The 13,608-nt window shown below is 42.2% G+C and overlaps 1 protein-coding gene across 8 annotated transcripts in view; it reads left to right on the forward strand.

The window, feature by feature from the left end:
- The window catches only part of LOC132582157 (protocadherin beta-16-like), a 214,724-nt gene that overhangs the window by 51,450 nt on the left and 149,666 nt on the right, over positions 1-13,608 (forward strand). Inside the window, exon 1 of one of the 8 annotated variants that reach the window (XM_060253637.1) lies at positions 47-2,585. The exons of 6 other annotated variants lie outside the window; for them this stretch is intronic. In XM_060253637.1, the coding sequence (XP_060109620.1) occupies positions 168-2,585 (2,418 nt within the window). In that variant the 5' untranslated portion in view covers positions 47-167. Of the gene's footprint in view, positions 1-46; positions 2,586-6,839; positions 9,266-13,608 lie in introns of those variants that run through there. One more of the 8 variants, XM_060253644.1, reaches the window with a different exon arrangement.

Genomic DNA, 13,608 nt, shown 5'->3' on the forward strand with positions numbered 1-13,608 from the left:
GCATCAAAGAAACAGGCAACAGCTCTGCATTGCAAGAAAGCAGAAACGTTTGGAGGAAAAGGCTTCTGAATAAATCTCCAACAATAAGACCAAGGAAAGAAAGGGAGCCAGGTGCTTTACAAAGAACCCCTTTGTGTTTCACTACTGCCTTGGGAACACCTGCAAGAATGCAGGAGAGCCACCATAACAGGCAAGTCTGGTCTTTTTCTCTGTATTTCTGCCTTGGTGTTGTGGTGTGTGAGACTTTCCACTATTCAGTGCCTGAGGAAAAGAAAAGTGGGTCTCTGGTGGCAAATGTACTAAAAGATTTGAAAGTGGATGTGAAGGGGCTGTCTGCTCGCAGGGCCCAGCTAGCTTCTGAAGGCACCAAACAATATTTCCAGCTGGATCCTCACACTGGGACTGTGATATTACAGGACAGAATAGACAGAGAAGCTCTGTGTAGTCAGAAAGACCCTTGCATCTTACACTCAGAAATTGTGCTGGAAAATCCATTGCAAGTACATAGAATTGAAGTTCAAATAGAGGATGTGAATGACAATTCTCCTCAATTCTCTAAAAAGCAATTCCTTTTTGAAATACCTGAACAGACTCCCCTGAATACCCGATTCCTACTGGAGAGTGCTACAGATGCCGACAGAGGAGACAATGCTGTTCAGAACTATACCCTTAGTCTAAATGACCATTTCAGGTTGGGCATTCAGAGTCACAGTGATGGTAGCAAAAGTGCAGAATTAATACTGGAGAAACAATTGGACCGTGAAGAGAACGCACAGCTTTTCTTGATTCTGTCAGCTATTGACGGGGGGACCCCAAAGAGAACAGGCACAGCAAACATTGTAATTGATGTTCTGGACAACAATGATAATGTCCCTCAGTTTCAACAGACTCTGTACAATGTGAAGCTACTGGAAAACGCCTCCCCAAACACACTTGTAGCTAAAGTGGAAGCAACGGACAGGGATGTCGGTTCTAATGCAGACATCACTTATTCCTTCAGCCAAGTACCGGAAAATGTGCTCAGATCTTTCAAGTTAAACAAACATACTGGGGAACTAGCAGTTGCGGGATTAATTGATTATGAAGAGAATAGAAATTATGCAATAAACATCAAAGCCACGGATGGAGGGGGGCTCTCTGATTACTGCAAAGTCAAAGTGGAGGTTGAGGACACGAATGACAATGCCCCAGAGGTGACCCTCACATCCCTCATCAGCCCCTTACCAGAAGATTCTCCCACAGATACTGTTGTGGCCCTTTTCCGTGTCACAGACCGAGACTCTGGAGACAATGGCAGAACTGCCTGCACCACTGAGGCAAACTTGCCCTTCCTGTTGAAAGCATCTGCAAATAATTACTACCAACTGGTGACCCAGCAGACCTTAGACAGAGAAAAAGCATCCGAGTACAACATCACCATCGCAGCCATAGACCAGGGCTCTCCTAGGCTTACTTCAGTAAGAATCATCAGTGTTCAAATCTCAGACATCAATGACAACTCCCCAGTGTTTGAAAAGTCATCATATGAAATGCAGTTATGGGAAAACAATATTCCAGGGTTGCTGATAGGGTTGGTCCAAGCCAGGGACCTGGACACAGAGCGGAATGCCAAAATAATGTATTCTGTTTTACCTGGGAAGGTCAGTGGTCAACCTGTGTCCTCTTATGTCTCCATCAACTCTGAAACCGGGAATCTGTATGCCATCCGATCTCTGGACTTTGAGCAGGTGAAAGATTTCCAAGTGACTGTGAGGGCTGTGGACAGCGGTTCTCCTCCACTGAGCTCTGAAGCTATTGTCCGTGTTGCTGTCATGGATGAAAATGATAATGCCCCATTCATCCTCTACCCTCTTCAGAATGGCTCTTCCCCATCCAGTGACCTGGTTCCCAGAGGGGCGGAGGCTGGCTACCTGGTCACCAAGGTGGTGGCAGTGGACAGAGATTCCGGTCAGAACTCTTGGCTTTCTTATGAGCTCCTGAAGGCCACAGAACCGGGCCTGTTCAGTGTGGGGGCCCAGAATGGAGAAGTGAAAACCATGAGGCCAATTAACAAACGAGACAGCTTCAAACAGAAGCTCATCATTGGAGTCAGAGATAATGGGCACCCGACCCAGTCCACCTCTGCAACACTAAGCATTCTGCTAGTGGATGGCTTTTCTGACCCTTATATGAAAATGGTTGCTGTCCCAAAGGATGAAGTGGTAGAGCAGGAAGACCGTACTCTGATTATGTATCTGGTCATATGCTTAGCTGTCATCTCTTTCATTTTTCTGCTTTCTGTGGTGGTGTTTGTTTCCATCAAGATTCATAAAAGGAGAAAGTTCATAGAGACCTCCACCATGAATTTCCCAGTGGGACCAAATTTCCCAGAGAACCATGGAGATGCTGATGCTGGATCTCTTTCCCGGGCTTACAACTATGAGGTGTGTTTAGCTGGTGGGTCCCTGAACAGTGAGTTCAGGTTTCTGCGGCCTCTCTTCCCTGTGTTTTCTGTGGAGCCTGCTCAGTCCCAGGGAGTTCAAAGGATTTCACCCAGTTCCCAAGATCTTCCCAGTCATGAAGTAGAAGGTCAACTCAAGTGTCAGGTGAGATTAATTAATTTTATATAGAATTATTAATGAATGAATCCCATTTATTTCAAGCTTGTTAAGTATTTGGTGTTTTTACTCTATTGAATCACTAGAAATGGTAGGATGTGCTTCTCCTTGTATCCAAATAAATCCTATTCTGATCTGTTTGCTCTTCTCTGGCTTTTTGATCACACGTAGAAAAACCATACTTCATATAGAAGGGAACCATGTATACAACAGTAAGACTGACATATTAGCCTATACGTTAGCATGATATTGACTGGATTACGTTTTAATTAATCCCTTGAACTTTTGACAGTTTCCAGATGCAGACTCTAAAATAAGGAATTCTACTACGAATTGTGATTGATTGAAGATCTCTAAACTGGCCAGAGCATGCAAGTCCATTGTAATGTCAAAGATGGTTTTGTCTAAAAGTTTCCAAACAGAAACAATTTTGACAAGGATGTCCATTACCCCCCTTTTTTGTTTAATTTATATCAAAATCTTTCTGTCTGTTTTTTTTTTATAAAAATTGTCTCTGTCATTGTTTAGTTAATCAGGTGATCCCATTATATGCAGATGATGCTTTTGTTTTTCACACATCAGGCTCCAGAAATTATTAAATAAGTTTGCAAGCTACTACCATTCTGTAAGTTTCAAAATTAACTACAGTAAGGTGCAAAGTATTACTATTTTAATAAAGGAACCCTCCTACATTCTGTTTGTCTATTAATGGTATTCAAATTCAACAAATGAAAAAGTATATTTATCTCAGAATACTTTTTTCTCACAATCTAAATTAATCATTTCATGAAAAGACTATGCAGAAGAAGACTAGATCTTGTATCTTAGGTATATTAAATATTTTTAAGTATCATGGGAGATATTCAAGTTTTAATATGAAGATTATTCCTATTCTTCTTTTTGGGGGAGTTATTTGGATTCAATTAGTAAATGAATCTTTTTATCTTCCTTTAATTCATTTTCCTTGAAAATTTGTTAATGTACTTAAATGTGTAGCTAGAATGTTGCTACATGCTGAATTGGATCAATAATCCTTAGAGGATAGAGCTCAGCAATTGGTTTTCTGTTTCAATTTTAAAGTTGTTGTTTTTAGTAATTCTGGATATTTAGCTCTGATAAAAAGCGGATTCTTTCAAATCCTCCTGGCTTACAATATTTGACTCAAAGCTTCCCCTCATTGGATTAATTCCTGACATGATGCAGGGATGTGGTTCTAAAACTGTAATTTTTTTAAATTAGGAAACATATCCAAGAGATGGATTATTTGAGTACATGTTTTTGTGCCTGAAGAATTTGTTTTTCTTTATTATTTGGAATCTTTCCACCAGGATCTCTGTGAATTTATACCTTCAATTTGTCCATCCCAAATTCACTCATCTCAGTGCACAGCCCACCCTGTTATGAGTGGTAGATTAAAGAAGCTCCCTTTTTCAGAGCATTTGTGCGACTGTTCTTGAGGAAAGATTGGTATGTTGGTTCATATTTTATTGGATTGTTCCCTGTTTGTGATTCCTAGGAACTGATTTTTAAAGTACTATTTGGACAATATTTCCTTTTTTCTCACTATAAGATAATCTCACTCTTTTTATCTGATAGATCTTCTAATATTACCCTTGCTGTTGCTAATTTTTTTATTGTTTGAATTTAAAATCCTGAAGATAATGTTTATCAGAGGAGGTACATGACTGCTCAAACTATTTGATCAAAGGAACTGTAATCAAATGAAAGGAATCAGACCCTTGATCCATCCAAATCAGTCTTTGCAGTGGCTTTCCAGTGTCTCAAGTAGAAGTGTTTCATATCACTTCCTACCTGGTCCTTTGAACTGGAGATGCCAGGATTAAACCTCGGACCTTCTGCAGGCCAAAGAGGTGCAGTGAGCCATTTCCATTCCTCACAGAAGAGAAGACTCTATAGACCAGGGGTGTCAAAACTATTTGTTATGAGGGCTGAATCTGACATAAATGAGAGCTTGTTGGGCTGGGCCATGTGTGTCATAAAATGTAATGTAGGGCTGCCAAGCCCACGGTCCGGGCGGGGGTTCCCCCACCCGTGAGGTTCCCAACCCACCAGCCCACATTGGACCATCGGGGGGAACCTCCTCTGACGTTGCCAGCATAATGACATCACCCGGAAGTACCATAGATTTTTCCCTCCCAAATGGCTAGAGCATCCGGGAAGACCATAGAGTTTTCCCAGAAACACCTAGAGAGGCTGCCATGCAGTGTCGCCGGCGCAATGATTTCACTTACAGGTGACATCATTATGTTGTGTGCGCACTTTGCACACACGTGAAAGTCCCCTGCCGGAGAGTGGAGGGGACTTGGCAACCCTAATGTAATGCCAGGAAGCGGATATATAAACTTTATAAAGGACACAAACACAATGAAAGTTTTTTTTTTTTAAAAAAGAAAACTTAAAATAACAAAACATGGTTAAAACAGTAGCACTCCTTGGTCTTAAAAGTGCTTTCTTTCTGTCTCTCCCATGTGATCCATGGAACTGGGCAAAGGAAGCTCTGGCTCTTTCCTTCCCTCCCCAGGGGACCAGGAGGGGGAGAATCCTCAGTCAATAGAAGGAAGAGAGGCTTGGCTCACTAGCTCAGCTATGCGATTGAGAGAGCCTGGCAAAACAAGCTATTCCTCCCTCCTTCCTCGCCAAGAAAGGAACCTCAGCCAATGGAGAAAACAGAGACTTTGCTTTGTAGCTCCTGTGTGATTGAGCAAGTCTGGCAAAGCAAGCTGTGATGCAGAAGGAAGCAAGAGAGAGAGAGAGAGAGAGAGAAGGAAGCAGACAACAGCCAGTTGCTTAGGGGCCTGATAGGAGTCCTCCAGGGGCCTGATTCGGCCCCCAGGCCACATGTTTGATACCTCTGCATAGTCAGATGAAATGTATTTCCTTTTATGAACATAAGAGGAACCCTGCTGGATCAGACCTGTGGTCCATCTAGCTCAGTATCCTGTCTCACACAGTGGCCAACCAGTTCCTCTGGACAGTCAACAACAAGACATAGAGGTCAAGGCCTTCCTCTGATGTTACCTCCTGGCTCTTGGATTCAGAGGTTCACTACCTCTGAACACGGAAATTCCATTTAGTTACCATGGCTAGGAACCACAGAGAGACCTATCTTCCATAAATCTGTCTAGTCTCCTTTTAGAGATTTCTGTGCCTGTGGCCATCATTTCTCCTTCCTTCTCTGCCCTTCGTTCTTTCATCTTTCCTGTGGAAATCTATTTCTTCGACCAAGACAGTAGAAGCCACTGTACACATTACATTTTTAGATCTACTTGTAATAACAGAGTATTCCTAAAAATTGAATTTGAATTTGGCATTCACACATTTATAAATGTGAGCTGCAGCTCCTGTTTGAGCATATAGTCGGTGCCAGATTTGGGGCTGCTTCTGCCGAAAATGCAAAAGGACCATGATATCGTTACACAGCTTGTTGTCAATATTGCTAGGTAAAAAAGGTAAAGGTATTTCACTGTGCAAGCCCCAGTCGTTTCCGACTCTGGGGCGACATCACATCACGACGTTTTCACGGCAGACTTTTTACGGGGTGGTTTGCCATGGCCTTCCCCAGTCATCTACACTTTCTCCCCAGCAAGCTGGGGACTCATTTTACCGACCTCGGAAGGATGGACGGCTGAGTCAACCTTGAGCTGGCTTCCTGAACCCAGTTTCCTCCAGGATCAAACTCAGGTTGTGAGCAGAGAGCTCCGACTGCAGTACTGCAGCTTTACCACTCTGTGCCATGGGACTCCAGTATTGCTGCATATTAATAAATAAACCTATTCTTTGTGAAATAATGTGAGATTCTTGCATTTGTGCATATGGGTTAATTTATTTGTGTGAGTTTGCAAGTGGGTCCTGAAATGCTGACTAAATTTAGACTTGGATCCCTCTTTTGAAAAATTGACTTGGATCCCTCTTTTGAAAAATTGAGAACCACTGATTTCATGGACAGCACAAAATCCTTCTGGTTTTCTTCTGCTTGGACCACAAGATGGCAGTATTGGCAAACAAATGAGCTGCAACTTGAATTTCAGAAAGAATCATATTATAGCAGCCCAAGGAGAAACCTATGAACAGATAGACAGACTCTGAAGCCAGGGGGAAGATACATTGAAACATTCAAGGAATGAAAGTACTGAACATATTGTATCAAGATCAATTTTTCCAACGAATTAATTGTCTCTGGATAATACCCAGCTGCTTCATGAAAAACATAAACCTTGAGACAGTCTGACATCATGGATGATCACTTCAGGATGAGAAAAGGTCTGTATCTTTTCTTCTTACTCTCTCTGTCTGGAGTCGTGTGTGTCTCAATTCGCTATTCTTTGCCTGAAGAGAAGAAAAGTGGGTCTCTGGTGGCTAATGTGCTGAAGGATTTGAAACTGGGACCAGGGGAGCTGTCTACTCGCAGAGCCCAGCTGGTTTCCAAAAGCAATAAGCAATATTTCCAGCTGGATACCCATTCTGGGAATCTCTTTGTGAATGAAAAGATAGACAGAGAAGCTTTGTGTGGCCAGATTGATCCTTGCTTGCTTCTTTCTAAAATTGCCCTGGACAAACCTTTAGAGATCATCGGTATAGAAATGAAAATAGACGATGTGAATGATAACTCTCCAAAGTTTTCTAAAAATGAATTTAATCTAGAAATTCCTGAGAATGTTCCCACAAATACTCGATTCCCCTTGGAATCTGCCCAAGATGCAGACTTGGGTGAAAACAGCATCCAGAACTACACACTCAGTCCCAATGGGCATTTCAGGCTGGATATACAAAGTGATGAATTTGGGAGCAAATATGTAGATCTTGTTCTGGAGAAGTCTCTAGACAGGGAGGAGAAGGCTCAGTTTGGGCTCACTCTCACAGCTGTTGATGGAGGCATGCCACATAGAACAGGGACACTTGCAATAAACATAAATGTTCTGGACATCAATGACAATTTCCCTCATTTTACACAACCTGAATACAAGGTGAAACTAAAGGAAAACTGCCCTCGTGGTACCTTGGTGTCTAAAGTGGAAGCCAGAGATTTGGATTTTGGCTCAAATTCACAGATCTTTTATTCATTCTATCGGGTGCCTGAGAAAATAAGCATCTTGTTCCACTTGCATGAGGGCACTGGGGAAATTACTGTGTTGGGTCCCATTGACTATGAAAAAGAAACCAGCTATAATATGAACATCAAAGCAACAGATGGAGGAGGTCTTTCAGGCCACTGCAAAGTCCTGGTGGAAGTTGAGGATGAGAATGACAATGCCCCAGAAGTTTCTCTCATATCTATCTCCAGCACCGTGCAAGAGGATTCTCCCCTGGACACAGTTGTGGGGCTTTTCAGTGTCACAGACCAAGACTCTGGGGAGAACAGCAGAACTTCTTGTTCCATAGACACAAACCTTCCCTTCGTACTAAAGGCCACAGAGAGTAACAATTACCAGCTTGTGATCCAAAGTCCTTTGGACAGAGAAAAAGTCCCTGAGTATAACATCACCGTCACAGCTACTGATCGGGGCTCTCCCAGGCTCACTTCAAGAAGAACTATTAGGCTTGTGATCTCAGACATCAATGACAACTCTCCAGTGTTTGAGAAGTCCAAGTATGAAATGCAAGTGTGGGAGAACAATATTCCAGGCCTGCTGATGGGTTCAGTCCATGCTGTTGATCTGGACGTGGAGCAGAATGCCAAGGTGGCCTATTCTCTTGTGCCTGGAAATGCCAGTGGTGCTCCTGCAGCCTCTTACGTTTCCATCAACTCAGAGACTGGGAATCTTTATCTTCTGAGATCCCTGGATTATGAGCAGATCAAGGAATTCCAGGTGACAGTGAGGGCTTCAGATGGGGGTTCTCCTCCACTGAGCTCAGAAGTTGTTGTTCGAGTTGTTATCCTGGATGAAAACGATAATGTTCCCTTCTTCCTCTACCCACTTCAGAACAGCACCTCTCCCTGCAATGAGCTGGTTCCCAAGTCAGTGGAGGCCGGTTACCTGGTTGCCAAGGTGGTGGCTGTGGATGGGGATTCCGGTCAGAACTCCTGGCTGTCCTATGAATTGCTGAAGGCCACGGATCCCGGTCTTTTCAGCATCGGAGCCCAGAATGGGGAAGTGAAGACCAGGAGACCACTGACAGAGCGAGATACAAACAAGCAGAGGCTGATTATCCTGGTGAGAGACAACGGCCACCCTCCGCAGACCAGCACTGCAACCCTGAATATACTTCCTGTAGATGGCTTTTCAGATCCTTATCTGAATATTGCAAGTGTCAGTCAGGAAGCCAGTGAAGAAGATGGATCCTTGACTATGTACCTGGTGATCTGCTTGGCTGCTGTGTCCTTTGTGTTCCTGATCTGCATCATTGTGTTTGTTGTCATCAAAATATACAAGAAAGAGTCTAGTTTTATCACTGCCCTTCCTCAGTTCCCACCTGCCTTACCTGAGATCCCAGAAACTGGTGTTGATTCTCAGAGTGGATCCCTTTCCCGGACTTACCAATATGATGTTTGTCTAACCGGTGGATCACTAAGCAGCGATTTCAGATTCCTTAGGCCTCTCATTCCTGTTTTCTCTATGGGGGACCCAAATGTCTTTGAAAATCACAGGATTTCTTCTGTCTCTCAGGACACTCCTGAACAAGTGGAGGGAGGAAAACCAACAGAACAGGTAAGTGATTAGCTCTTTTTCTAATCTACCCCATTATCTATGGCAGTTTCATTAGTAATGTAATATAATGCTTTTTGATTTGTTATTTATTTCCCACCCTTTCTCCCCCCCCAACAAGCGTATTGCCTCTTGCATGTTTTCTTAATAGCTGCAGTATTTTAAATCAACCTGTGAAATTCTGCCCCACTCTTCTATTTAGTGTTTTACGCTCTTTGTTTTCCCAGTTCCTTTTTCTGTTGGGGAAACCCACCTGATGCTCATGTAAGGTTTTTCTCTGAGATCACCACCACTCTTTACATACCTCCTTCTTCTTCCTTCTTATATGTCTCCAGTCTCTCTGTGCACTGTCTTCCTTCACATGAAGAAAAAGAGAAGTGAATCTTGTCCAGTAGTTTTAAAGATTAGGATAAAAAAGTGATTACAACAGAACTGGAGGATGGCCTGAGAGGTACTTTTAATGGCTTGTAGAAAGACCGGTCACCCCTGAGTGACTGTCTGCTTTCCCCTAATGTAGAACACACTGGATGACTCTAGTTATGAGGTTACCAAGCAGTTCATATTCATACCTTCACAGATCCATTCACCAGCCTTCCAAGTACTTCTCTTGGGTAGGGTTGTTGTTGTTGTTAGGCATTGTGTGAAGCATACCCAGGAGATCCTAACATTGTCTGTCAGCCAGAAGTTCTAGCTCTTTTAGTCTTATGCACCACTAGGAGAGAGTAGCCTGTCCAACAGCACATGGTTCTAAGGATGCCAGGCCATGTTTGGCAATCAGAATGAGGTTTGGAGGTGGGGACGTGAACAGTGTGATGTTATGTGCCCTACTATGTCAATTCTGGGGAAACCATAGAGTTTCCAGCAATTCCTAGAGCTACTCTATGCCACTTCTGGTTTTCCACAGAAGTGACATAGCAGCACACAGGACACTGATATTTTCAACAGTAACAGCTACAGGCAAAGTGGCCTCCTGTCATAACAGGAAGTCAGGCAGTCTTACACTGGTCTTATCTGTGGAGTTCTCAACAAACTGAACGCAAGATACAACAGAAGAGTCGCATGTTATCTGCAAATTTCTATGCAAATATGGCACAGCAACCACACACACATGTATATACGAAGGCTGTGACTGATCACTTACTTACCTAGAACAAGTCTACCACATGGTACTGCTGAGGCACAGCATTGGGAAAGAATTCGAGAGCCTCACCACAATCATGTACATCAGAGGGGCTGCTAACTTCATAGCAAATTATGACTGGCTGTTGAACATACCATTTTCAGCAGCCACAGTGAATTGTGAACCGAGCCTTGTATCTCCTTGCCTTGCCACCATTCAAATTCAGGAGCTGCTGGACAGCTTTGCAGCTGCGCAGTAGCCATGGTGTTGGTGCTTCATTTCCTTCTGCCTTGAAGCCACTTATGCATCTATGCAATAGGTCATAGATGGTTGGACCATGTAATTCCAAAGTGTCATGGCAGTGCAAAAATAGTCCCAAAAGTCAGTGCAAAAAAAGTACATGGATGAAATAATACCAATAACATGGACTTAAATGAACATAAAACAGTGACTAAAAAAAAAAAATCACACATAGTGAAAGTCTTCATTAAGGTATGTAATAGTACATCATGAAATTTCTTACAACACTCAGCTGTTAACCCATTGGCTTTCTTATTTTTCATATAGTCAGTAACCCTAATTTTTGATTTAATTTAGTTCTATCATCATCTAATATATGTGTTCTTTTGTGGGTTTTTAAAAAATGCCTCTGTTATGGTAGGCAATTCAGGACTATTGGATGAATATAAATTACTATAAAAATCGCTAAATACTTGAGAAGTCTATCAGCTAATGTTAATGTCTGTGGTCTCTGAGAAAAAATAGATTGGCCCATCCATTCCTTACACACATCTTATCAGTCTTTGCTTAGCAAAGCTTTGCTAGTTTAGTGTATGTTGATCATTTCCACTTGGTTTTTACAAACGTCAAGTTGACATTTAATACTTGTATTTAATGCCTCCTGCCTTTTGCTCTAACTGCTGAACTGAATTAAATTAATCTATCTTTTATTTGTGACATGTCCTTTTTTCCTACATCGTTGAAATGTAAAGCCTCTCGAGGACACTTTACTTGAGTCCCAAATAGGTTTCCAAATGACACCAAAGACATTATTAAGAACATAAAATGCTTCAAGTTGCTTTGTTATTTGTTTATATATTTCATCTTGTTTCAATAACATGGTGTGTGATGTTCTCCAAAGTAGTCATGGTACTTCTACAATCAGATTTGGATTTTTTCTTAGAATGTCTAATATTTATTAGATTGAGATGAAAAGAAATGAAGGTCTCAATTGTAAAAAATGTTGCTTCACTTGTTCCCCATTCTATTTGGTATAATACCATAGGTAGAACAATCAATAGCAGTGACACAAACAAAAGGAGAGGAAGAAGAGAACAGAAAAACAGAACACCGACAGGGAGCGCCCTCTAGAGGTCTCCTTCTGAAGGCCCACGAGTCAAGGCCTGGTCCTTAATGGGATGCCCTTCACATGCCACTTACAGTGTGCATCAGTGGTGTGTGCCAGTGACCACTCAGGTAGGGATGCCAGCAGGGCATCTTTTCTGGAAAAAGAGGTGCTTGAACTCTCAAGAGGGAAATTAAAGAGAAACACATGGGTACCCTTATAAACCTTAAAAAAAATTTTGGGGAGAATTTTGTTTCCACAAAGAGGTTCCAGAACTCTATTCCACTGCATTGGATTGCAGCCTCCACGTGGGACGTGAGGATCACCCTGAAATAAAACTTTCCTGCAGACTACAGATACCAGTTTTCCTGCAGAAAATTGATGCTTTAGATTAGAAGGTGGACTCTGTGGCATTGTACCCCGCTCAGATTGCTGTCCTCTCTAGGCTCCATCCCCAAATCTCCAGGAGTTTCTCAACCTGGAGCTGGCAACCCTACCCCTTCCATACCCCAACCTGGCATCCCTACACTCCGGGCATCCCTACACTCAGAAGCTTTTATCAATAGTTCTGAAGGCATGGATTATAGCCAGTTAGGTCCCAGTGGTTTCTTTCACTCTTGTTTAAGTTCTTGCATTACCAAGGCGAGGGGTGATGTCAGGTGAGATGCATTCCAAGAAGGCTGCACCATAAACAGCTGATTCCAGCAATTAACAGCAGCTCATCAGAATAATGGCAAAAGTAGCCAACAGCAGCATAAGATCTCAAAATGCAATGTGCAGATTGTATCTCAGAGTAAATAGCAGCAGTAACGGTTATTAACTGGCATGGAATCTCAAGGTGCAGTCGAGTCCTCCCCAGTTGGCCGCCCAAAAGCTTGTAATATTTTATTGAACTTTTAGAATGAAGAATTGTACATATTCATTACTTCAAATGGTATAAAATTACTATGACTCCCTCCCTTTCCCACATTATATAACACACATTGGTACATGGTTAGATGTATTAGTAACGTAAATGTGAAGTTTTCCCTAACTATGTTGGTTTCCAGCCTGGGGGCGCTAGTTGATCTGAGCCTACCAATGGAGGTGCAAGTCTTCTCTGGGACATATAGGAGTTTTGGTCTATTTTGACTGATGTGCCAGCTACACTTTGAGTTGCAGGTTTTGGCCATTTCACCAGTTAGGAGCTGAGTCCCAGTTGCTGGCCATTATAAAACACTGCAGAGTCTGAGACCAGAATATGTAGTACTGGAAGTAACTCATCAGTTAAAATCAACAACCAGTTGCTCTGATCTATGACCTCAGAGACAAGGACTTTTTCTGTACTGTCACCTCAGTTATAGAATTTCTTCCCTAGAGAATTCTGTTAGTTTCTTCCTCTTCCCCTCTTGTTATACAAATAAATAAATTATTCTCCTGGCACCTTGGTTATTACTATTACTGGTGGTTTTGTTGTCAATATGGAGGGTTTTTAAACTGCTGCCTTATTTTTAATTTTAGTGCAGATGAATTGTTAATAGTAGCTTGCTTTTTAATTATTTTTATTTGTAAATTACCTCTGGAATAGATTTTACAAAGACCAAAATGCTGAACTTTAACATATCACAAAACCTGTGGAGTATATTTATGTATTGCACTAGGAAATAAAGCTTGGTTTCTATAAGCATGGACATAGGTTATATATATATAAAAACAAACACACACACAGGGAAAAGATGGAGAAAATATAGTTTTTATATCCCACTTTTCTCTACCCTAAAATGTCTCAAAGTGCCTCACAGTTGCATTCCTCTCCCTTCCCTACAACAGGCACCTTGTGAAGTGTAGGTAGGGCTGAGAGAGTGCTGAGAGAACTGTGACTGGCCCAACGTTGCCTAGCAG

The sequence above is a fragment of the Heteronotia binoei genome, chromosome 14, assembly GCF_032191835.1.
Source record: "Heteronotia binoei isolate CCM8104 ecotype False Entrance Well chromosome 14, APGP_CSIRO_Hbin_v1, whole genome shotgun sequence".
Lineage (NCBI taxonomy): Eukaryota > Metazoa > Chordata > Lepidosauria > Squamata > Gekkonidae > Heteronotia > Heteronotia binoei.